Source organism: Eptatretus burgeri, chromosome 1 (assembly GCF_056783735.1).
Source record: "Eptatretus burgeri isolate ZD-2024b chromosome 1, Ebu_testis_v1, whole genome shotgun sequence".
In the NCBI taxonomy this organism is placed as follows: domain Eukaryota; kingdom Metazoa; phylum Chordata; class Myxini; order Myxiniformes; family Myxinidae; genus Eptatretus; species Eptatretus burgeri.
The window spans coordinates 162,310,945-162,334,830 of record NC_140961.1 but is presented as its reverse complement, the minus strand read 5'-3'; the positions used below and the strand labels follow the sequence as shown (position 1 = coordinate 162,334,830).

Genomic DNA, 23,886 nt, shown 5'->3' with positions numbered 1-23,886 from the left:
ATACAGGTCTGGAAAAAAAAATGAGACCACTCCAAAAAAAAAAAAGGACAATACTCAATGCCACACAGCCAGGTCAATCAAGGTGTGGATGGAGGACCATCAGATCAAGACCCTGTCATGGCCAGCCCAATCTCCAGATCTGAACCCCATTGAAAACCTCTGGAATGTGATCAAGAAGAAGATGGATGGTCGCAAGCCATCAAACAAAACCGAGCTGCCTGAATTTTTGTGCCAGGAGTGGCATAAAAAGTCACCCAACAGCAATGTGAAAGACTGGTGGAGAGCATGCCAAGACACATGAAAGCTGTGATTGAAAATCAGGGTTATTCCATAAAAATATTGATTTCTGAACTCTTCCTGAGATAAAACATTAGTATTGTGTTGTTTAAAAATGAATATGAACTTGTTTTGTTTGTATTATTTGAGGTCTGAAAACTCTGAATCTTTGTTGTTATTTTGACCAGTTGTCATTTTCTGCAAATAAATGCTCTGAATGACAATATTTTTATTTGGAATTTTGGAGAAATGTTGTCAGTAGTTTATAGAATAAAACAAAAATGTTCATTTTACTCAAACATATATATATATATATATATATATATATATATATATATATATATATATATATATATATATATATGTGTATATATATATATATATATATGTGTATATATATATATATATATGTGTATATATATATATATATATATATGTGTATATATATGTGTATATATGTATATATGTATATATGTGTATATATATATATGTGTATATATATATATATGTATATATATATATATATATATATATATATATATATATATATATATATATATATATATATATATATATATATATATATCGTTATGGATTTCAGAATCGGATCTGAGTGACGTACGCACTGTCCAGGTCCTCAGACAGTTATTTTCATAAATGCATGTTCAGAATAGCCCATCCCCTTGTCTGGTGGGATTCTCTCTACACACACACACACACACACACACACACACACACACACACACACACACACACACACACACACACACACACACACACACACACACACCACTCTCTACTCTTGACGGTGAATAACAATGACGTGTAAACACGTTTGACATGTTTTTTTTCGGTTCAATGTGAGTTCGTTTTTAGCCGCGTCTCACGTAGAAAGACGTGGCTCGAAGAGAGCTCCGCGTTGTTCTTCTTCTTGTTGTGAAGACAAAACCTTTAGGACTCGGCTCTTTTATATACAGGATCTGGATCTCCTTAAATACTAAACACCTGTACACATCCTCACATTGAGGGTGCCTTTTGAGAGCGTCTATCATGAACTTTTAAATATATTCGGACATTTGCTTTAAAGTTTCGAAAAGTTCTCGTTACTATTTAAAGATTATTCCATTTAATTTATTGTAATTTCGTAAATACACTATTTTCTCGTCATGAACGACGATCGTCCATGACGGGTCTCGCTATTGGCTCAATCAAGGCACGTGACGAAATATCTGAAGTTGTTGTTTTTTCTTTTTCTTCTTCCTCTTCTTGTTCTTCTTCTTCTGGTGAAGACAAAACCTTTCGGACGCGGCTCTTGGACATATTTGTCCTTGTTTTCCATGTCGATCAGTCACAGGTTTCCCTGCCAAAGAATACCATCGTCCAGTTCTTACCTTTCAAACCGTATTTGATAGAAATTGTCAAACAAATCAATTGTGGCATCTTCAAAATACAAAATGTTTATACATTATTCTGATTCACCTGTGTACAGCATGTACAAATTAATTATATTTTAACACGTCATCATAAACAGTGACTCCTTCCTGAGCAACCAGGATGGTGTCCATGGCAACTGATAAACTATTTTAACAAGAAAAATAGCTTTGAAAGGTTTGTGGTTGGGGCATTGAATAGAGGTTAAACTTGAGTGTGTGTCAGTTTCTTCTTCCAGCTCCAGGCACTACTGCTTGAAAGACAACTGATAGTTATTAGCGACTCTAACCTGTTGTTTTTAAACATTGGATGTACCTTGACAACTGTGGAAGAGGTTCAAGTAATTGTCTTGTTTTCTTTCACCCACCAGGATTAAAAATTGGGTGTTAAAGAACCCGCTCCGTAGGGACAACACGAAGAATGCAGCTTCATCATATAATGTCTCTCCTGTTTATGAAATGTGGAACAAAATAAAATCTCCACTGTTTGTTCATATTTATCATGGGTGTGTTCAGTTACCAATTTTATTGTAGAGCGCTCTCCAAGCGGCTGGGGCACTCAAGGAAGCACTCCATGAGAACCCATTGATGAGGAACGGCTGGCTTGGCAAGCGCTCGGTACTGAACACGAGGTAAGCTGGAATGCTAGGTACTAGCTACTTGGTAAATGAACACACTCCTCGTTTTGAAAGATGTTAAAGGAACAAATGATTCAACATTCAAAAAAAAAAGAATTTCCTCTCCTTGTGGACTCACCTTTAGAAGATTATGATCTCGTGAAACTGAACCGGCAGGTGATCAAAACAGGTCTCAGTAATGCGGGTCGAGGACATTCTTTGTACGTTATTTCCACCTGAAATGTTTTATTGTTTCACGACCTGTGACGTTTCATCATGTTTGCTTCACACCTGACCACACCTGGTTGTCTGTGTTAGTCCAGGAATCAAACTGAAATCATGGCTCTCCGTTTCGCTGCGAGATGCACCTGTACGCCACGACTGATGTACAGCAAGAAATTTCGTCCATCTTCTCTATTTTTCACCCTGTTGGTGGCAGGTAAATATTATTGCTCAACTTTCTTGTCTTGTTTCAGTTTCTGGAGTGATATAGCTTTGAGGCTTTTGAATAAGATCCATTCATGTACCGAAAGAAGGATGTGTGAGATTCGTTTGAGGTTGTGCAAACATTTTTTTTTAAACTATTTAATGTAGGTGGCAGGATGACATGAGGATTGTTTCAGTGCAGAGGATGTGTGGACAATACTTGGGTCACCAGGACAGCTCAGAGGTCGTGTCCTTATCATTGGAAATGTCTCGTCCATTTGATTCCTGACCCGATTATCAACTGTCACCTGCTGGGGAAACTGCACCATCCAAGGAAGGACATTGTCCCTTGGATGGACTTTAAGCTCTCTCCAGTCTGATTGTATTTATTGGTGAATGTTATATCATCGCTGGATACCCTGCAAAAAGAGAAGGCCATTGTGTACTCATGAGGAACCTTGGTGAAATTCAAACTTTCTGCCCTGATTCCTGGGATGGCAAAGAGCAATGGTAAACCACCAATTGCACTCCGTCACATCACTGTTTTGGCAACACCGGCTTTGGAAAGGTTACAAGCGCTGGAAAGTGTGGGGGCCAGCGCACACCGCTGACTAACTCCAGTAACAACTGGAAATAAGTCAGAGATGGTACCACCACATCTCACAGCACTCGGTTACAGAGTATAATTCAGACATCAGATCAATCAGTTTTGGTGGCACCCCACGAAGACCAAGAATCCTCCAGAGACCATCCCGATTCACTGAATCAAACGCATTATAGAGATCAACATAAGCTGCAAGCAGTCCCTGGCGAAACTCTTGTCTGCGTTCAGTGAGGACCCGAAGAGCAAGCATTGACCTCTTTGGTGTAAAGCCTGACTGCTCTGGACGCTGGTGCTCAAGCAGGTGGTGGCGAACCTGATCAATAATTATCCGAGCAAAGACCTTGCCCGGCACTGAGAGCAGCGTCACCCCTCGATAGTTGTTGCAGTCTTGGCGATCACTCTTCCCTTTCCAGAGAGGGACAACAAGGCCCCTCTTCCAACCAGTTGGGATGATGCCTGTGTTCCAAACAGAGCACAGAACTGCATGCAACGACACTAGTACAGTATTTCCACCAGCCTTGAAAAGTTCAGCATGGATGCCACAGATCCCAGGAGCTTTACCCCATTTCCATCGGTTCACCACAGCCTGTGTTTCCACAAAATAAGGTGAACCACAGTTGATTGGAGGGTCGACAATCAGGATAGCAACACCCCTGACGTCCAACTCAACAGCCGGCGGATCAGCCTGGTACAGCCACTCAAAGTAACAAGCCCAGCGGGTCTTCACTTTGGACTCCTCTGTCAAGAGCCTACCATCCTCTACTCCCTCGGTTCACGTTTTACAAGACAAATTATTCTGACAAATGCCCTACCATGCTTAACATGGTTATAATGAGATATCCACTGCCGTGAAAACAGGAAATGATAGGAACTCAGAAAATGGCACTACAGCTGACTCCGCTTGTGAGTAGGCTGAATTCCACATTTCTGTGTTTGCTTCTAAATGTTGTCGCTAACCCCTCACTCTCAGGACCCATCCTTCCCTGTCATACCCACCTTCTCCAGGACTGTGTCTTTTGCATCTGATAAGGTTCTTTCAACCCTTGACTCTGACTCTGCTACGAGACCAGATGGCATCAGCTCACATGTTCTAAAAACCTGCTGTCCTGCTCTTGCACTTCCTGTCTGTGCCGTTTTCACCCTGTCACTTGCACTTTTTCACACCATTACGAGGCGTGTCAAGGTACCTGTTCATGGCAACCGCCGGCTTCACCCCGCAATCATGCCTGACTACTGGCCTGACTGGCCTCCATTGGCCGCCCTGTGTCCTGCACCTCTGCCAAGGATGTTGCCAGACTGTCGAAGCTCACCTCCATTTTTGTCTCAAGCCTTTCCTGGCCAGCATTCAACTCGGCTTTTCCAGTCTCCATCGTAGCTTCCATTTTTTGAATACTAGGTCAAGGCTCGTGTAAGAGTTAAGACACAGAAACATATAACAAGGCAGGAGACAAGAGGGGTGGGAGGGGGAAGCAGAAAATAGTGGGTAACAAAGATAATCGGATACCTGTGGAAGGGAGAGGGATCGGGGGGTACATCGGGTAAACAAGATGGACACTACAGGGACTTTCAGGAAGGAAAGCAGGAAATTTGAAGGAGGTGGGTTTGGGGTGGATGAACGGGGGTCGTAAAGATCAAGATTTTGGATGGGGGAAGATATGAGATGGTGGTGAATAGCTGTGTTGAAGACCTGGAGGGAAGAATAGGGTGAAGAGAGTGTGGAAGGTTGTTTCAGATGCAGGAAAAAAAGAGGAATAAAGATTGAAGGTGAGCAGTGATTCTTGATTTTGGCAGTTTCACCAGAAGGGGTTTTTGGTAGACCTTGTGCACCCTGAGGAAATATAGGGGGGGGGGAGATCACAGACAGGGTGGGGGTGGGGGGGGCGAGGCTGTAGAGGAGATGGTAGAAGACAGAAAGACCACCGAACTGCTTCCGGTGAGAGAGTGAGAGACCCAAAGACTCGGCTTCATTATGGGAGATACGAATGATGCTAAATGCCTTGGTTTCCAAAGCGTGAAGCCGAGAAAGGTGAGAGGTGGGAGCACAAACTCCAGGAGGAGAGTAGTACTCCATCAGGGTGTGGATGAATGCTTTGTAAGTGGTTAGAAGCTCAGGTGTGCCAAGGAATGACTGTGTGACAGAGGATGTCCAGTCGGTGACTGGCTTTGGAGGCCAGCTTGGAGATGTGGCTTTGCCAGGAAAGATCATAGATCCAGGAAAGAGGAAAGATCCTTTTGGAGAGACATAGTGAAAGTGTGAGATTTGTTCGGATTGAAAGACATGGTCCATCTGTTGGACCAGTTTGTGATTTTATCCAGATCTGCAGCGAGTGAAGAGGATACTACCTGCTAATTAGAGGGATGACAGGTGGTAAGGCAGAGGGTGGAGTCATTAGCAAAGGGATAAAGAGGATTTTCCAGGAAATCCAAAAGATCACTGATAAAAAAAGAGAAAAAGCACAGGGCCCAGAATGCTGCCTTGAGGAACTCCAGCCTGGATGGGAAGAGGAGATGAGAGAATTCCATTAAGAGCCATGTGTGGACTGCGACAGGAGAGGAAGTCCGCTAACCATGAGTGGAGATTGCCTTGGATACCATAAGAAGAGAGTTTGATGAGCAGTGTGGGATGCCAAAGTCATCATGGCTGCCATATGCTAGCTCAAGTCGAGGTGTGGTGGCGACATTGGTCTGCTACTTCTTGGTGTTGGTTCACTGGGAATTGCTGGACTGCCTGAGTTCGTTTGTGCTGTGGGGCTACCAGGTGGTGAAGGTGACTCCACTGCACCCTCTATTGGGTCTTACACCTCCATGCCGGTTGGGGCTGCAGTGGTATCTGTTCTACCTTTCATGTGTGTGGCCCTGATCACTCTATTTAATTTTTACTTTAATCAGCACCAAATTGCACACTCAAAGATCTTACTTTGAAGATGGATTTCCTGCTCCTCGTGTCCAAAATGCACTTAACTGATACCAATGTTGGAATCGGACTCGTCGCAGTTGCCCGGTCCAAATCCCAACGAACCATGTCAAAGCGGTCACTTGGACCAACTCAATGAGGTGCTGAAACCCCGAGCAGGTGTTTAGGCTTATTTGTCACATTACCATACCCCAACGGAACACCTGAGCCAGTCAGGTGACATGCTAATAGGTAACGTGTGTCTGGATACCCAAAGTAGAAACCCAAGCGGTCTCAGAGGCAGGTACGGTCTTGTACTGGGCACTCATCACCCGAACCCAATCTGTCCTTTTTCGGACATGTATAGCTCCTATAACCAACGATCAATACACTCTAATCACCCAGAGACCAAGCGTATTTAAAATGTGTATTGGGTACAAAAAAGGCAGGAATTCAAAACAGAAGCAATGCCATTATTTAATTCCAAAAACCCATATGTGCTTCCGAGTCAATGAACAAGGCAGACCTTAATTATTTAAGCATTTAAGGGGCCCATTCACACCTCACTAGATAGACGAGAGAGACTGACAGGACTGAAAATACCATGAGCTGCGCCTCGACGGTACGCAGTCCAGTCCCAGGTAGAGATATGGCCTTGCTGTGAAACAGTTCATGCTGCAGACAAAGCTGGCGCAAGGGAGTAAGTGGTCATGGCCTGCAGTGGGGGCTTGTCAGGGAGGCTCAGCCAAGCAGATGTCATGCCGCAGAGAAACCCAAGGAGTTTCATGTACAGGCTCTGTTGGAAGTTCCTGTTCATCTGGCACCATGTGGCTTGCACCACCCCCTTTTATGGCCTCCTCCCACACCAGCAGCCGTGACCCCACAAGCCCGTCCCTGCTCAGCTGCCATTGACTTGGGGCCTTGTGAGTGGGCTGTCCACCATGACCTTTCACCCACATGGCAGTGGAGCGGAACTGATCGTGATGTTGGAGGTTGGCATTTTCCACCTAAGCTGGTGCCTGATGGCCAATCAGATCACTTAAAGCAACATAAAAGACAGATTACGAAGGGATAAAACATGAAAAGTGTGTCAAGGGAAAGCGGTTTTAGATATGTGGGGAGGCAAGACAGCAGCTTTCTACACATATACCAACGGATATCACAATTAAACTAGATATCTATGATCACCAAGGGTAAAGCCTCCCCCCGTTTACCCTTGGCAATCGCTTGTGACTTACCCTTGGCCTCCGATCCAATGAGGCATATTTTGTTTGGACCACCACATGACCTTGGTTTTCAACATTTTGGGATAGAATGTAAATTGAGAAAATGTGTCCCCATCAACAATCTCTCCATAAAATTCAACATCATGAAAATAGAGGGAAATTATTCAATTTATGATCAAAAAGGTGTTTTTTTGTGAAATACGTCACAATCCGAAAAAAAAGTTGGTCACAAAGACGTGTGTGTGTGTGTGTGTGTGTGTGTGTGTGTGTGTGTGTGTGTGTGTGTGTTGGGGAGGGGGGAGGGGGCATGTTTGTGGAGTTTCACTCGAGTGTTCTGATGTGGAGTGAGACACAAAAATGATCGTCATAATCGCCTGAGTTGATTTGACTAGTTAACGACAAAGAACCAGGAAGAATTCCCATGTTTTAAACGCACACCATAAACATTCTAAAGTAAATAACAAAAATAATGATAACATTGTAACAAAGCATATATTAATTGATACAAATAAAAATAGTTGTACGATTTGGCAAAAATAATAACGAACGTCTCATCTCTGCCCTGGTTCAAGCACATCTGGGCTTCGTGAAAGGCAAACCAATGCCCAAGCAGTACAGCAGGCACGTATGTAACAAGGCCTTGAAGACCAATGAAAATTTGGTCCAATGGACCAACGAGCCTACTCGTCATGTAAATGTGACTTCCTGTGGGTTATTTCGAGAGGGCAATTTTGTTCCGATCAGACAACCCTCAGTCGAGTTTCGGGGAAAAATGTGAAAATGTCTTTATTTGGGTCATGACCTTAAAAATTAGGTCAATGCCAAAGATTATATCAACCCCACGTACATATACTTCCCATTATCGATGCAAAGTTTCATTCTGAAAGTCCCAGCTGGCTCTGAGATACAGGTGGGAAATTGATACAGTTTGGAAATCTGGAGTGTTGGGAGTGCAGACAAAAACCCTGAATTGTGGTTCAGCACTCTTAGGGGTCTAACAAAGGTGGGAATACAATTAAAACTGGGGGCACTAATTGTAGAAACGCACCCGCCAGCGGAACACCTTCCTCTACACGATAGGGGAAGGCTTAAATACATCACGCTTATGTTTACACATGCACTATGGGAAATAACTATCTCTATACGATGTCAAGTTATCCCCGAGAAAACATTCCCACAACAATATACGCTCAATTGTTTGCAAATGTGCGCAGTCTGTAAAAGATAGACATTTACTTCCTACCCACTTACTTGTACATCGTGTATAAACGACAATCACACAGGCCCTTCTCAAATCACCGCCATGAAACGGAGAAACAACAAGCTCTCTCAGGGAGCCGTGCCATTGCAACATCACGTGACGTCCCATTATCTTAGGTCACGTGACCCACCGTGAGCAAAACGAGGCTGCACCGGCCGACTTATTGACGGACATTTTCGTTCAAGGACATTTTTTGACGGTTTTGCGATTTCGCGTGGGATACTGACTTCGAGTTACATCGGTTTGCAAACTTAAAGCATTCTAACCCACTTAAGTAAGTAGTATGAAACATCGATATGAGTGAGTGAGAGCTTGTGGTGATAAAGATTTATATACAAGATTATATATATATATATATATATATATATATATATATATATATACACACACACAGAAAATGCACTAACAATGCATGTTTTGTTATTTTTCAGAACTGACAATGAAACAACTTGCAGCTCAGACTACTGTGACGTCAATTACATAATCTGTAATTGTAATTGATATGAGTGATCTGATATGAGTGAGTGAGAGCTTGTGGTGATAAAGATTTATATACAAGATTATATATATATATATATATATATATATATATATATATATATATATATATATATATATATATATATATATATATATATATATATTTATACACACAGAAAATGCACTAACAATGCATGTTTTGTTATTTTTCAGAACTGACAATGAAACAACTTGCAGCTCAGACTACTGTGACGTCAATTACATCATCTGAAATTGCTCAACTGAATGAATTACACAGTACTGTGCTTGGTACTTCATCAGCCGTCGTACAAATGACCGTCCAGATTACCGACTTAACTCCAACACCTGACTTAACATTTAAAACGTCAGAATCAAGAAGTGAAACCTCTGAATTACCTTCAACACAAATCACAACAGAACCGATACCCACACATTCAGCCCCTGTTATGGTCACTCTTACCACCACAGAGGCATCATCAAGAGAACCGTCAACAACACATTCAACCACTGAACCGACCACTCTTACCACCACAGAGGCATCATCAAGAGAACCGTCAACAACAAAATCAACCACTGAACCGACCGCTCTTACCACCACAGAGGCATCATCAATAGAACCGCCAACAACACATTCAACCACTGAACCGACCACTCTTACCACCACAGAGGCATCATTAATAGAACCGTCAACAACACAATCAGCCACTGAACCAACCACTCTTACCACCGCAGAGGCATCATCAATAGAACCGTCAACAACACATTCAACCACTGAACCGACCACTCTTACCACCACAGAGGCATCATTAATAGAACCGTCAACAACACAATCAGCCACTGAACCAACCGCTCTTACCACCACAGAGGCATCATCAATAGAACCTTCAACAACACATTCAACCACTGAACAGACCACTCTTACCGCCACAGAGGCATCATCAATAGAACTGTCAACAGAATCAACCACTGAACCGACCACTCTTACCACCATAGAGGCATCATCAATAGAACCGTCAACAACACATTCAACCACTGAACCGACCACTCTTACCACCACAGAGGCATCATCAATAGAACCGTCAACAACAGAATCAACCACTGAACCGACCACTCTTACCACCACAGAGGCATCATCAATAGAACCGTCAACAACACATTCAACCACTGAACCGACCACTCTTACCCCCACAGAGGCATCATCAATAGAACTGTCAACAGAATCAACCACTGAACCGACCACTCTTACCACCATAGAGGCATCATCAATAGAACCGTCAACAACACAATCAACCATTGAACCAACCACTCTTACCACCACAGAGGCATCATCAATAGAACTGTCAACAACAGAATCAACCACTGAACCGACCACTCTTACCACCACAGAGGCATCATCAATAGAACCATCAACAACACATTCAACCACTGAAATGACCACGCTTACCACCACAGAGGCATCATCAATAGAACCGTCAACAACAGAATCAACCACTGAACCGACCACTCTTACCACCACAGAGGCATCATCAATAGAACCGTCAACACATTCAACCACTGAACCGACCACTCTTACCACCACAGAGGCATCATCAATAGAACCGTCAACACATTCAACCACTGAACCGACCACTCTTACCACCACAGAGGCATCATCAATAGAACCGTCAACAACACAATCAACCACTGAAATGACCACTCTTACCACCACAGAGGCATCATCAATAGAACCGTCAACACATTCAACCACTGAACCGACCACTCTTACCACCACAGAGGCATCATCAATAGAACCGTCAACAACACAATCAACCACTGAAATGACCACGCTTACCACCACAGAGGCATCATCAATAGAACCGTCAACAACAGAATCAACCACTGAACCGACCACTCTTACCACCACAGTGGCATCATCAATAGAACCGTCAACACATTCAACCACTGAACCGACCACTCTTACCACCACAGAGGCATCATCAATAGAACCGTCAACAACACAATCAACCACTGAAATGACCACTCTTACCACCACAGAGGCATCATCAATAGAACCGTCAACAACAGAATCAACCACTGAAATGACCACTCTTACCACCACAGAGGCATCATCAATAGAACCGTCAACACATTCAACCACTGAACCGACCACTCTTACCACCACAGAGGCATCATCAATAGAACCGTCAACAACACAATCAACCACTGAAATGACCACTCTTACCACCACAGAGGCATCATCAATAGAACCGTCAACACATTCAACCACTGAACCGACCACTCTTACCACCACAGAGGCATCATCAATAGAACCGTCAACAACAGAATCAACCACTGAAATGACCACTCTTACCACCACAGAGGCATCATCAATAGAACCGTCAACAACAGAATCAACCACTGAACCGACCGCTCTTACCACCACAGAGGCATCATCAATAGAACCGTCAACACATTCAACCACTGAACCGACCACTCTTACCACCACAGAGGCATCATCAATAGAACCGTCAACAACACATTCAACCACTGAACCGACCACTCTTACCACCACAGGGGCATCATCAATAGAACCGTCAACAACACAATCAACCCCTGAAATGGTAACTCTTACCACCTCAAAGACAACACCAACAGAACCATCAACATTGGAACCGTCAACCCCTGAAATGGTAATACTTACCACCACAAAGCCAACAACACCAGCAGAATCATCAACCACTGAACCATCAACAACACAATCAACCCCTGAAATGACCACTCTCACCACCACAGAGGCATCATCAATAGAACCGTCAACAACAGAATCAACCACTGAACCGACCGCTCTTACCACCACAGAGGCATCATCAATAGAACCGTCAACACATTCAACCACTGAACCGACCACTCTTACCACCACAGAGGCATCATCAATAGAACCGTCAACAACAGAATCAACCACTGAAATGACCACTCTTACCACCACAGAGGCATCATCAATAGAACCGTCAACAACAGAATCAACCACTGAACCGACCGCTCTTACCACCACAGAGGCATCATCAATAGAACCGTCAACACATTCAACCACTGAACCGACCACTCTTACCACCACAGAGGCATCATCAATAGAACCGTCAACAACAGAATCAACCACTGAACCGACCGCTCTTACCACCACAGAGGCATCATCAATAGAACCGTCAACACATTCAACCACTGAACCGACCACTCTTACCACCACAGAGGCATCATCAATAGAACCGTCAACAACACATTCAACCACTGAACCGACCACTCTTACCACCACAGGGGCATCATCAATAGAACCGTCAACAACACAATCAACCCCTGAAATGGTAACTCTTACCACCTCAAAGACAACACCAACAGAACCATCAACATTGGAACCGTCAACCCCTGAAATGGTAATACTTACCACCACAAAGCCAACAACACCAGCAGAATCATCAACCACTGAACCATCAACAACACAATCAACCCCTGAAATGACCACTCTCACCACCACAGAGGCATCATCAATAGAACCGTCAACAACACATTCAACCACTGAACCGACCACTCTTACCACCACAGGGGCATCATCAATAGAACCGTCAACAACACAATCAACCACTGAACCGACCACTCTTACCACCACAGAGGCATCATCAATAGAACCGTCAACACATTCAACCACTGAACCGACCACTCTTACCACCACAGAGGCATCATCAATAGAACCGTCAACAACAGAATCAACCACTGAAATGACCACTCTTACCACCACAGAGGCATCATCAATAGAACCGTCAACAACAGAATCAACCACTGAACCGACCGCTCTTACCACCACAGAGGCATCATCAATAGAACCGTCAACACATTCAACCACTGAACCGACCACTCTTACCACCACAGAGGCATCATCAATAGAACCGTCAACAACAGAATCAACCACTGAACCGACCGCTCTTACCACCACAGAGGCATCATCAATAGAACCGTCAACACATTCAACCACTGAACCGACCACTCTTACCACCACAGAGGCATCATCAATAGAACCGTCAACAACACATTCAACCACTGAACCGACCACTCTTACCACCACAGGGGCATCATCAATAGAACCGTCAACAACACAATCAACCCCTGAAATGGTAACTCTTACCACCTCAAAGACAACACCAACAGAACCATCAACATTGGAACCGTCAACCCCTGAAATGGTAATACTTACCACCACAAAGCCAACAACACCAGCAGAATCATCAACCACTGAACCATCAACAACACAATCAACCCCTGAAATGACCACTCTCACCACCACAGAGACATCATCAATAGAAACATCAACTCCACACTCACCCACTGAAACGACTACTCTTACCACCACAAAGCCAACAACACCAGCAGAACCATCAACCACTGAACCATCAACTGCAGATTCAACCCCTGAAATTGCAACTCTCACTACCAAAAAGACATCGACAACAAAACAGACATCGCAGGCACCAATTCCAGGTAAGAACACTTTGTGTTCAACGGTGTACTGCATTCAAAATATCATCTGGGTTCTTTACCAAATGGGACATGAGATTATTTCAGAGTGTGTGTGTGTGTGTGTGTGTGTGTGTGTGTGTGTGTGTGTGTGTGTGTGTGTGTGTGTGTGTGTGTGTGTGTGTGTGTGTGTGTGTATAGGGACTCCCCATGGAGAATATTTAATGCTTATTCTGATGTTGTTCGTCACATGGGGTATGGAGGGTGTTAACAGTGACATCAGTGAAGTGGTACTCCAGCCATAATTGGTTGAATTTAAATCTTTATTCGAAAAATCATCATATCTGATTTATGACCTGATAAAATAAAAAAAAAAATGACCGTTTTTACAGCCATTTTTCCCTGCTGTGCAGGGGTTTGGCTTTTTCTTGAGGCAATGTTTTATGGCCGGATGCCCTTCCTGACGCCAACCCTGGTTGCCTCTTACGACACACAGGGATATGGTACACCTATTCTAACCGGGGCATACACCGGGACCAGTACACTGGCACTCATTTCGCCGACCTCGGAAGGATGAAAGGCTGAGTCAACCTCCTGGTGTTAATTCAGCAGCCAACGGGGCTTGAACTCAGGACCCTGGGATCCCAAGCTGCCACCCTAACCACTAAGCCAACCGATTTATGACCTGATGTGAGTGAATAATTAAATTTCCGACTTTCATAACCCATGCCAAGAAATCATATGGCATAATACGATGTATGGATGATACGGTTATCTGGGCCATAATTGCAGTGGGCCGTAATAGAGCATGATCATTTAACAATTGGGTCAGAATGAATGCGCGAGGTGAGCCCATGTCTCTTCAAAGTATAAATATGTCCTAATATTGTTTCCTTGAGCATTTTTTTTCATGTAAAACAGAAAATCAAGTTGAACTTTAGTTTTGAAATCCAAGTGTTTTCAACTTGTGCTTTAGCTCAATAATTAACCAAATATTACATTCCATAAATAATCATTCAACACTTTAGAATCGAGAGAATTTTACCCTTTAGAATCGAGAGAATTTTACTCTTTGGAATCAAGAGAATTTTACCCTTTAGAATCGAGAGAATTTTACCCTTGAGAATCAAGAGAATTTTACCCTTTCAAATCAAGAGAATTTTACCCTTTGGAATCAAGAGAATTTTACCCTTTGTAATCAAGAGAATTTTACCCTTCAGAATTAAGAGAATTTTACCATTTGGAATCAATAGAATTTTACCCTTCAGAATCAAGAGAATTTTACCCTTCAGAATCAAGAGAATTTTACCCTTCAGAATCAAGAGAATTTTACCCTTTGGAATCAAGAGAATTTTACCCTTTGTAATCAAGAGAATTTTACCCTTCAGAATCGAGAGAATTTTACCCTTTGGAATCGAGAGAATTTTACTCTTTGAATCGAGATAATTTTACCCTTTGGAATCGAGAGAATTTTACCCTTTGGAATCAAGATAATTTTACTCTTTGGAATCGAGAGAATTTTACCCTTTGGAATCAAGAGAATTTTACCCTTTGGAATCGAGATAATTTTACACTTTGGAATCGAGAGAATTTTACCCTTTGGAATCGAGAGAATTTTACCCTTTGGAATCGAGAGAATTTTACCCTTTGGAATCGAGAGAATTTTACCCTTTGGAATCGAGAGAATTTTACCCTTTGGAATCGAGAGAATTTTACCCTTTGGAATCGAGAGAATTTTACCCTTTGGAATCGAGAGAATTTTACCCTTTGGAATCGAGAGAATTTTACCCTTTGAATCGAGAGAATTTTACCCTTTGGATCGAGAGAATTTTACTCTTTGAATCGAGAGAATTTTACCCTTTGGAATCGAGAGAATTTTACCCTTCAGAATCGAGAGAATTTTACCCTTTGGAATCAAGATAATTTTACTCTTTGGAATCAAGAGAATTTTTCCCTTTGGAATCAAGAGAATTTTACCCTTGAGAATCAATAGAATTTTACCATTTGGAATCAAGAGAATTTTACACTTTGGAATCGAGAGAATTTTACACTTTGGAATCGAGAGAATTTTACACTTTGGAATCGAGATAATTTTACCCTTTGGAATCGAGAGAATTTTACCCTTTGGAATCAAGATAATTTTACTCTTTGGAATCGAGAGAATTTTACCCTTTGGAATCAAGAGAATTTTACCCTTGAGAATCAAGAGAATTTTTCCCTTTGGAATCGAGATAATTTTACACTTTGGAATCGAGAGAATTTTACCCTTTGGAATCGAGAGAATTTTACCCTTTGGAATCGAGAGAATTTTACCCTTTGGAATCGAGAGAATTTTACCCTTTGGAATCGAGAGAATTTTACCCTTTGGAATCGAGAGAATTTTACCCTTTGGAATCGAGAGAATTTTACCCTTTGGAATCGAGAGAATTTTACCCTTTGGAATCGAGAGAATTTTACCCTTTGAATCGAGAGAATTTTACCCTTTGGATCGAGAGAATTTTACTCTTTGAATCGAGAGAATTTTACCCTTTGGAATCGAGAGAATTTTACCCTTCAGAATCAAGAGAATTTTACCCTTTGGAATCAAGATAATTTTACTCTTTGGAATCAAGAGAATTTTTCCCTTTGGAATCAAGAGAATTTTACCCTTGAGAATCAATAGAATTTTACCATTTGGAATCAAGAGAATTTTACACTTTGGAATCGAGAGAATTTTACACTTTGGAATCGAGAGAATTTTACACTTTGGAATCGAGAGAATTTTACCCTTTGGAATCGAGAGAATTTTACCCTTTGGATCGAGAGAATTTTACCCTTTGAATCGAGAGAATTTTACCCTTTGGAATCGAGAGAATTTTACCCTTCAGAATCGAGAGAATTTTACCCTTTGGAATCAAGATAATTTTACTCTTTGGAATCAAGAGAATTTTTCCCTTTGGAATCAAGAGAATTTTACCCTTGAGAATCAAGAGAATTTTTCCCTTTGGAATCGAGATAATTTTACACTTTGGAATCGAGAGAATTTTACCCTTTGGAATCGAGAGAATTTTACCCTTTGGAATCGAGAGAATTTTACCCTTTGGAATCGAGAGAATTTTACCCTTTGGAATCGAGAGAATTTTACCCTTTGGAATCGAGAGAATTTTACCCTTTGGAATCGAGAGAATTTTACCCTTTGGAATCGAGAGAATTTTACCCTTTGGAATCGAGAGAATTTTACCCTTTGAATCGAGAGAATTTTACCCTTTGGATCGAGAGAATTTTACTCTTTGAATCGAGAGAATTTTACCCTTTGGAATCGAGAGAATTTTACCCTTCAGAATCAAGAGAATTTTACCCTTTGGAATCAAGATAATTTTACTCTTTGGAATCAAGAGAATTTTTCCCTTTGGAATCAAGAGAATTTTACCCTTGAGAATCAATAGAATTTTACCATTTGGAATCGAGAGAATTTTACACTTTGGAATCGAGAGAATTTTACACTTTGGAATCGAGAGAATTTTACACTTTGGAATCGAGAGAATTTTACCCTTTGGAATCGAGAGAATTTTACCCTTTGGATCGAGAGAATTTTACCCTTTGAATCGAGAGAATTTTACCCTTTGGAATCGAGAGAATTTTACCCTTCAGAATCGAGAGAATTTTACCCTTTGGAATCAAGATAATTTTACTCTTTGGAATCAAGAGAATTTTTCCCTTTGGAATCAAGAGAATTTTACCCTTGAGAATCAATAGAATTTTACCATTTGGAATCGAGAGAATTTTACACTTTGGAATCGAGAGAATTTTACCCTTTGGAATCGAGAGAATTTTACCCTTTGGAATCGAGAGAATTTTACCCTTTGGAATCGAGAGAATTTTACCCTTTGGAATCGAGAGAATTTTACCCTTTGGAATCGAGAGAATTTTACCCTTTGGAATCGAGAGAATTTTACCCTTTGGAATCGAGAGAATTTTACCCTTTGGAATCGAGAGAATTTTACCCTTTGGAATCGAGAGAATTTTACCCTTTGGAATCGAGAGAGTTTTACCCTTTGGAATCGAGAGAGTTTTACCCTTTGGAATCGAGATAATTGTACCCTTTGGAATTGAGATAATTTTACCCTTTGGAATCGAGAGAATTTTACCCTTTAGAATCAAGAGCATTTTACCCTTGAGAATCAAGAGCATTTTACCCTTGAGAATCAAGAGGATTTTACCCTTGAGAATCAAGAGGATTTTACTCTTTGGAATCAAGAGAATTTTACTATTTAGAATCAAGACAATTTTACCCTTTATAATCAAGAGAATTTTACCCTTTAGAATCAAGAGAATTTTACCCCTTAGAAACAAGATAATTTTACCCTTTAGAATCGAGATAATTTTACCCTTTGGAATCAAGAGAATTTTACCCTTTGGAATCGAGAGAATTTTACACTTTGGAATCGAGAGAATTTTACCCTTTGGAATCGAGAGAATTTTACCCTTTGGAATCGAGAGAATTTTACACTTTGGAATCGAGAGAATTTTACCCTTTGGAATCGAGAGAATTTTACCCTTGAGAATCAATAGAATTTTACCATTTGGAATCGAGAGAATTTTACCCTTTGGAATCGAGAGAGTTTTACCCTTTGGAATCGAGAGAGTTTTACCCTTTGGAATCGAGAGTTTTACCCTTTGGAATCGAGATAATTTTACCCTTTGGAATTGAGATAATTTTACCCTTTGGAATCGAGAGAATTTTACCCTTTAGAATCAAGAGCATTTTACCCTTGAGAATCAAGAGGATTTTACTCTTTGGAATCAAGAGAATTTTACCATTTAGAATCAAGACAATTTTACCCTTTATAATCAAGAGAATTTTACCCTTTATAATCAAGAGAATTTTACCCTTTAGAATCAAGAGAATTTTACCCCTTAGAAACAAGATAATTTTACCCTTTAGAAACAAGATTTTACCCTTTAGAATCGAGAGAATTTTACCCTTTGGAATCAAGAGAATTTTACACTTTAGAATCAAGAGAATTTTACTCTTTGGAATCAAGAGAATTTTTCCCTTTAGAATCGAGAGAATTTTACCCTTGAGAATCAATAGAATTTTACCCTTTGGAATCGAGATAAATTTACCCTTTGGAATTGAGAGAATTTTACCCTTTGGAATCGAGAGAATTTTACCCTTTGGAATCGAGAGAATTTTACTCTTTGAATCGAGATAATTTTACCCTTTGGAATCGAGAGAATTTTACTCTTTGAATCGAGAGAATTTTACCCTTTGGAATCGAGAGAATTTTACCCTTCAGAATCAAGAGAATTTTACCCTTTGGAATCAAGATAATTTTACTCTTTGGAATCAAGAGAATTTTACCCTTGACAATCAATAGAATTTTACCATTTGGAATCAAGAGAATTTTACCCTTTGGAATCGAGAGAATTTTACCCTTTGGAATCGAGAGAATTTTACCCTTTGGAATCGAGAGAATTTTACACTTTGGAATCGAGAGAATTTTACCCTTTGGAATCAAGAGAATTTTACCCTTTGGAATCGAGAGAATTTTACCCTTTGGAATCGAGAGAATTTTACCCTTTGGAATCGAGAGAATTTTACCCTTTGGAATCGAGAGAATTTTACCCTTTGGAATCGAGAGAATTTTACCCTTTGGAATCGAGAGAGTTTTACCCTTTGGAATCGAGAGAGTTTTACCCTTTGGAATCGAGAGAGTTTTACCCTTTGGAATCGAGATAGTTTTACCCTTTGGAATCGAGATAATTTTACCCTTTGGAATTGAGATAATTTTACCCTTTGGAATCGAGAGAATTTTACCCTTTAGAATCAAGAGCATTTTCCCCTTAAGAATCAAGAACATTTTACCCTTGAGAATCAAGAGGATTTTACTCTTTGGAATCAAGACAATTTTACCATTTAGAATCAAGACAATTTTACCCTTTAGAATCAAGAGAATTTTACCCCTTAGAAACAAGATAATTTTACCCTTTAGAATCGAGAGAATTTTACCCTTTGGAATCAAGAGAATTTTACACTTTAGAATCAAGAGAATTTTACTCTTTGGAATCAAGAGAATTTTACCCTTTAGAATCGAGAGAATTTTACTCTTTTGAATGAAGAGAATTTTGCCCTTTACAATGAAGAGAATTTTACCCTTTTAGAATCGAGAGAATTTTACCCTTTAGAATTGAGAGAATTTTACCCTTTAGAATTGAGAGAATTTTACCCTTTAGAATTGAGAGAATTTTACCCTTTGTAATCAAGAGAATTTTACCCTTTGGAATCAAGAGAATTTTACCCTTTCGAATCAAGAGAATTTTACCCTTTAGAATCAAGAGAATTTTACCCTTTAGAATCAAGAGAATTTTACCCTTTAGAATCAAAAGAATTTTACCCTTGAGAATCAAGAGAATTTTACCCTTGAGAATCAAGAGAATTTTACCCTTTGTAATCAAGAGAATTTTACCCTTTGGAATCGAGAATTTTACCCTTTGGAATGAAGAGAATTTTACCCTTTAGAATCAAAAGAATTTTACTCTTTGGAATCAAGAGAATTTTATCCTTTGGAATCAAGAGAATTTTACTCTTTAGAATTGAGAGAATTTTACTCTTTGGAATGAAGAGAATTTTACATTTTCGAATGAAAATAATTTTACATTTTTGGATGATCTACTTGCTCTTGTAAATTTTTTGACTTGATACGAGAGCAAGTCAAATGAAGAGAATTACAAAATAAGTGGAATGTAATAGAAAAGTTCTGGCAAGCTCCTTTCATGTTTTTGGGGTACTTTATTATTGTTACAGTATTCAAGAATTTTTATTAATTTTGGAAAACAAATCTTGGACTTGAGTTTGTCTGCATTGACAGAAAAACAGGGATAGTTAATTTTCTCAACATTTCAAGCAAACTTCTTTAAAGGAAGTGGCATGAGCTCTTCCTTTTTTTTGTAAGAACTCACACCCGAAACTTTCATTCACCTTTTTCCCCATGCATGTGAGCAATCTCGCCTGGATTTGTATCAACCCAAATATAAACTGTCACCCTGGTGTACTGCACACAGCACGATGCATCAGTGTGTCCACCATTTGCTGGGGAGGTCAAGTCACATCCATCTTCCAACACTGTTTGTTGGTGGCCATTCACGATCACAAGGTGTCTCATGGGAAGTGAATGTATTACCACCAGCACCCTGAACAAATTATAAATTCCTGTTTAAACTGTGGGTAGCAATTGGTGTGATCTTCTCGGATGAAGAGAATGCATCGTCGTATCAGAAAACTTAGCCAGTCACAATGTTTGATGAACTGAAAATTCGTACAAATCTGTTTTCTTTGCAGTTCGGATATTTTCCATCAAGATGACACTGAGAAGTACTGGTTTGCTGGATAACAATGCAAAACTTGCCTTTGAGAATATGGTAAGCATGCTGTCTGAAAAAATTGTGTGCTTCCATTCACCATCCCAACACACAGTCTCTTTCTCTCTGGCTACCCTCTGTCACATGTCAATACCTTGTTTCTTTCATATGTATGACTGACATGGATTATGGCAGCCCCACGCGAAGTGGTAGTTTGTAAGCAGTTATAAAATAAATTACTGTAACTTTCTTTATGCATACTGTACATCTGACGTCGCAAGTAAATGATTGATGTCATCCACATCGACCAGAGTGAGGCTGTAAAAATGTTTCCAATATTAGAGCAAAAAATAATGGGGTTGGTTGATTCAAAATTACTTTTGGAAACTGTTTATTTGGTAAAACAAAGAAGGTTATACTAATACTGTAATTAAAATTAGCAACCTTGTGTTTATGAATGTTAAAAAAAAAATACAACATAAAAATGGACGCATGCTTATATAACTGTGAGCAGCAATGCCGGGGCTCAAGCCACCCCGTATTCATGGGTGAAGCACTTTCAGAGAAGAATTTTGAAGGTTTTGGCTTTGATCCAAAAGAGCTGTCTGACACCATGACATACATGGTCATCTTTATCCAACTTTATTTCCCATGGTAGTCGAACAAATATGTAAAGTTTTGCATTGATCGGATAAGGTTTATTTTTCTATCCAATATGGTTGCCAGACCACATGACCGATGATGTCATCTTTATAAAGCTGAATTCCAAATGGGCAGTCGATCACATATACAAAGTTTCGCATTGACTGGATAAGTTTTCTTTTTCTATCCAATTTCGATGCCACACTAGGTAACCAAAGACATCATTGTAAGCCAACATTTTTTCCCCATGGGTGGTCAATCATATGTAGTTTTGCATCAATCAGTTAAGTGGTTTCAGGGAAGGGGATTTTTTTTAAGGTTTTCACTTTGATCCGATATGGCTCCCAAACCATGTGACTGATGACATCAGTTATCAATAAAAAAAAAATATCCATGGGTACTGGGTAGTCGTTCCTATGTTGATAGTTTTGCATCGATTGGTCAAGCAGTTGTAGAGAAAACAAATTTAAAAGCGATTAAAAGTGAAAAAAGTGCAAAACTGTGGAATAATAATCTCAACAGAAACAATAGGATAACAGCCTGTTGGGCTTGTTACCGTACCAAAATCCAAATATGCCCCTTCCCCTGCTTTCACTTTGTTCCGACTCCCTCAGCCCTCCCATTCCTGTAAATTCACTTCCTTGTGTGTTGCAGCTTACCATCAAAATGAGTGTTTCGGCTTTCAAGGTTGTTACCCATGCATGTCGGGCAATGTATAGCAGTGTGACCACTCCTTGGCTTTTTCACAAGATCTTGGCTATTCATTGTTCACCTTGGCGTCTTGGTTTTCTATTATTATCGCTTTTCCAAAACCTTGTGAATTCTTGGCTTTTTTCATTGGCTCACCTTGGCATTTATGTAAATGAGGAGTGGTCACACTGGTGTGGGGTTAAGCAGTTGATTAACTCTGTCTATCAAGAAGGAACGACTTCATTTCAATTTAATTTTACATTTTGAACAGTGTGGAACACAAATCAGAACACGAACCTGCAGTTTAGCAGAACTTTGGCTCTGAATTTGGCAAATTGCGTGGAATCACATCCCGGGAATGCATGCACACAATGCGGTAAAGCAATTGCTTCACTGTATCAGTCTGTCGAGCAGTCAAACAAAATTGAAAATCATTGCAAAAAGGAAACTTACTGTTTTTTGGTACGTCATAAAGGACAAACAACAGGCACAAGTACCATAACTAATTTAACATGTTAAGTAAGGTGGTGTAAAAGATAGTGCATCAGCATAGGTAAACTTACAAAACATCTAAATTTGTGAGTTTTGACTGAAAATCATGCTGCAAAAAACCATGAAAATGTGCAAGTGAGAATCGAGAACACAAACTGCAATAAATGTCTTTATACCTGTAATTTAAAGGCCTTCCCATTATTTCTTCCACCCCCTCTCTTCCATGCAGGTAAAGAGTCATCATTTGGTGATCAAGAACATAAAACAAATCAAATAATCTCAAATGCAAGATACAGAAGTTCCAAATGACTTCAATTGATGTTGTAAAGTGTTGAGCAAGGTTGGCTCTTCGAGAATCACAGGTAGCTGAACACAATCAGAGCAAAATGGTCATTGAAAGATGATGGAATTAAGCGTTGTTTTGACGAATAATAGCAAATAATTTCACAGCATAATGTTTAACCTCTTACAATGAATTTGTAACTATTTATGGTTTATGTGTTGTAAGATGATGATGATTAAGACTTTTGCATTGCTCTACCACAGGTTCCCTATAATTGTATAACAGGGACACCACACCTTCAGCACTCTAACTGGTTTAAGCAAATGACATGCCATTTGAGATCAGTCATAAAGCTGTTAGGGTTTGTTAGGACATGTATAGCCATGACACTAACTTGCTAAGAATGATGACCAGCATTGTGTATCATAGTTTAATCATAAAAAAAGTTTTACAATGCAAGTGATAACTGTAATAGTTTAAAACGAGGCTAAACAGATTATAAAAAATAACCAACATGTTACGAACTACAAATAAATAAATAAACTAAAAAAACAAGTTTTTGCAACATGGACATTTTACGAAACACGATGTTGTTTGTGAATAAGGTTAATAGGTCAAGAACGTAACAGATACAGTACCTTCAAAAGGTATTCAAACCCCTCTACTTTTGTCACATTTTGTTGTGTTACAGCCTGAATTTAAAATGGCAAAAATAAAAAAAG

The 23,886-nt window shown here is 40.2% G+C and overlaps 2 protein-coding genes across 2 annotated transcripts in view; one reads left to right on the top strand and one right to left on the bottom strand.

The window, feature by feature from the left end:
* The window catches only part of LOC147035894 (long-chain fatty acid transport protein 4-like), a 128,442-nt gene that overhangs the window by 45,437 nt on the left and 59,119 nt on the right, over positions 1-23,886 (bottom strand). The gene's annotated exons all lie outside the window — the stretch shown is intronic.
* LOC147035895 (uncharacterized) lies at positions 2,280-23,719 on the top strand. The gene is made up of 5 exons (XM_085847927.1): positions 2,280-2,338; positions 2,647-2,762; positions 9,427-13,740; positions 21,038-21,117; positions 23,111-23,719. Exons 1-5 carry the CDS (start codon positions 2,295-2,297, stop codon positions 23,156-23,158), a joined length of 4,602 nt encoding a protein of 1,533 aa, XP_085704053.1. The 5' UTR covers positions 2,280-2,294; the 3' UTR covers positions 23,159-23,719.

What these genes read in the sequence shown, in the direction of transcription:
- LOC147035895 (XM_085847927.1), top strand. Translation starts at nt 2,295, where the DNA reads ATGAGGAACGGCTGGCTTGGCAAGCGCTCGGTACTGAACACGAG. An exon ending in ATCGCAGGCACCAATTCCAG is followed by an intron (nt 13,741 to 21,037) that starts GTAAGAACACTT and finishes TTTTCTTTGCAG; the next exon opens with TTCGGATATTTTCCATCAAG. An exon ending in AACTTGCCTTTGAGAATATG is followed by an intron (nt 21,118 to 23,110) that starts GTAAGCATGCTG and finishes TCTTCCATGCAG; the next exon opens with GTAAAGAGTCATCATTTGGT.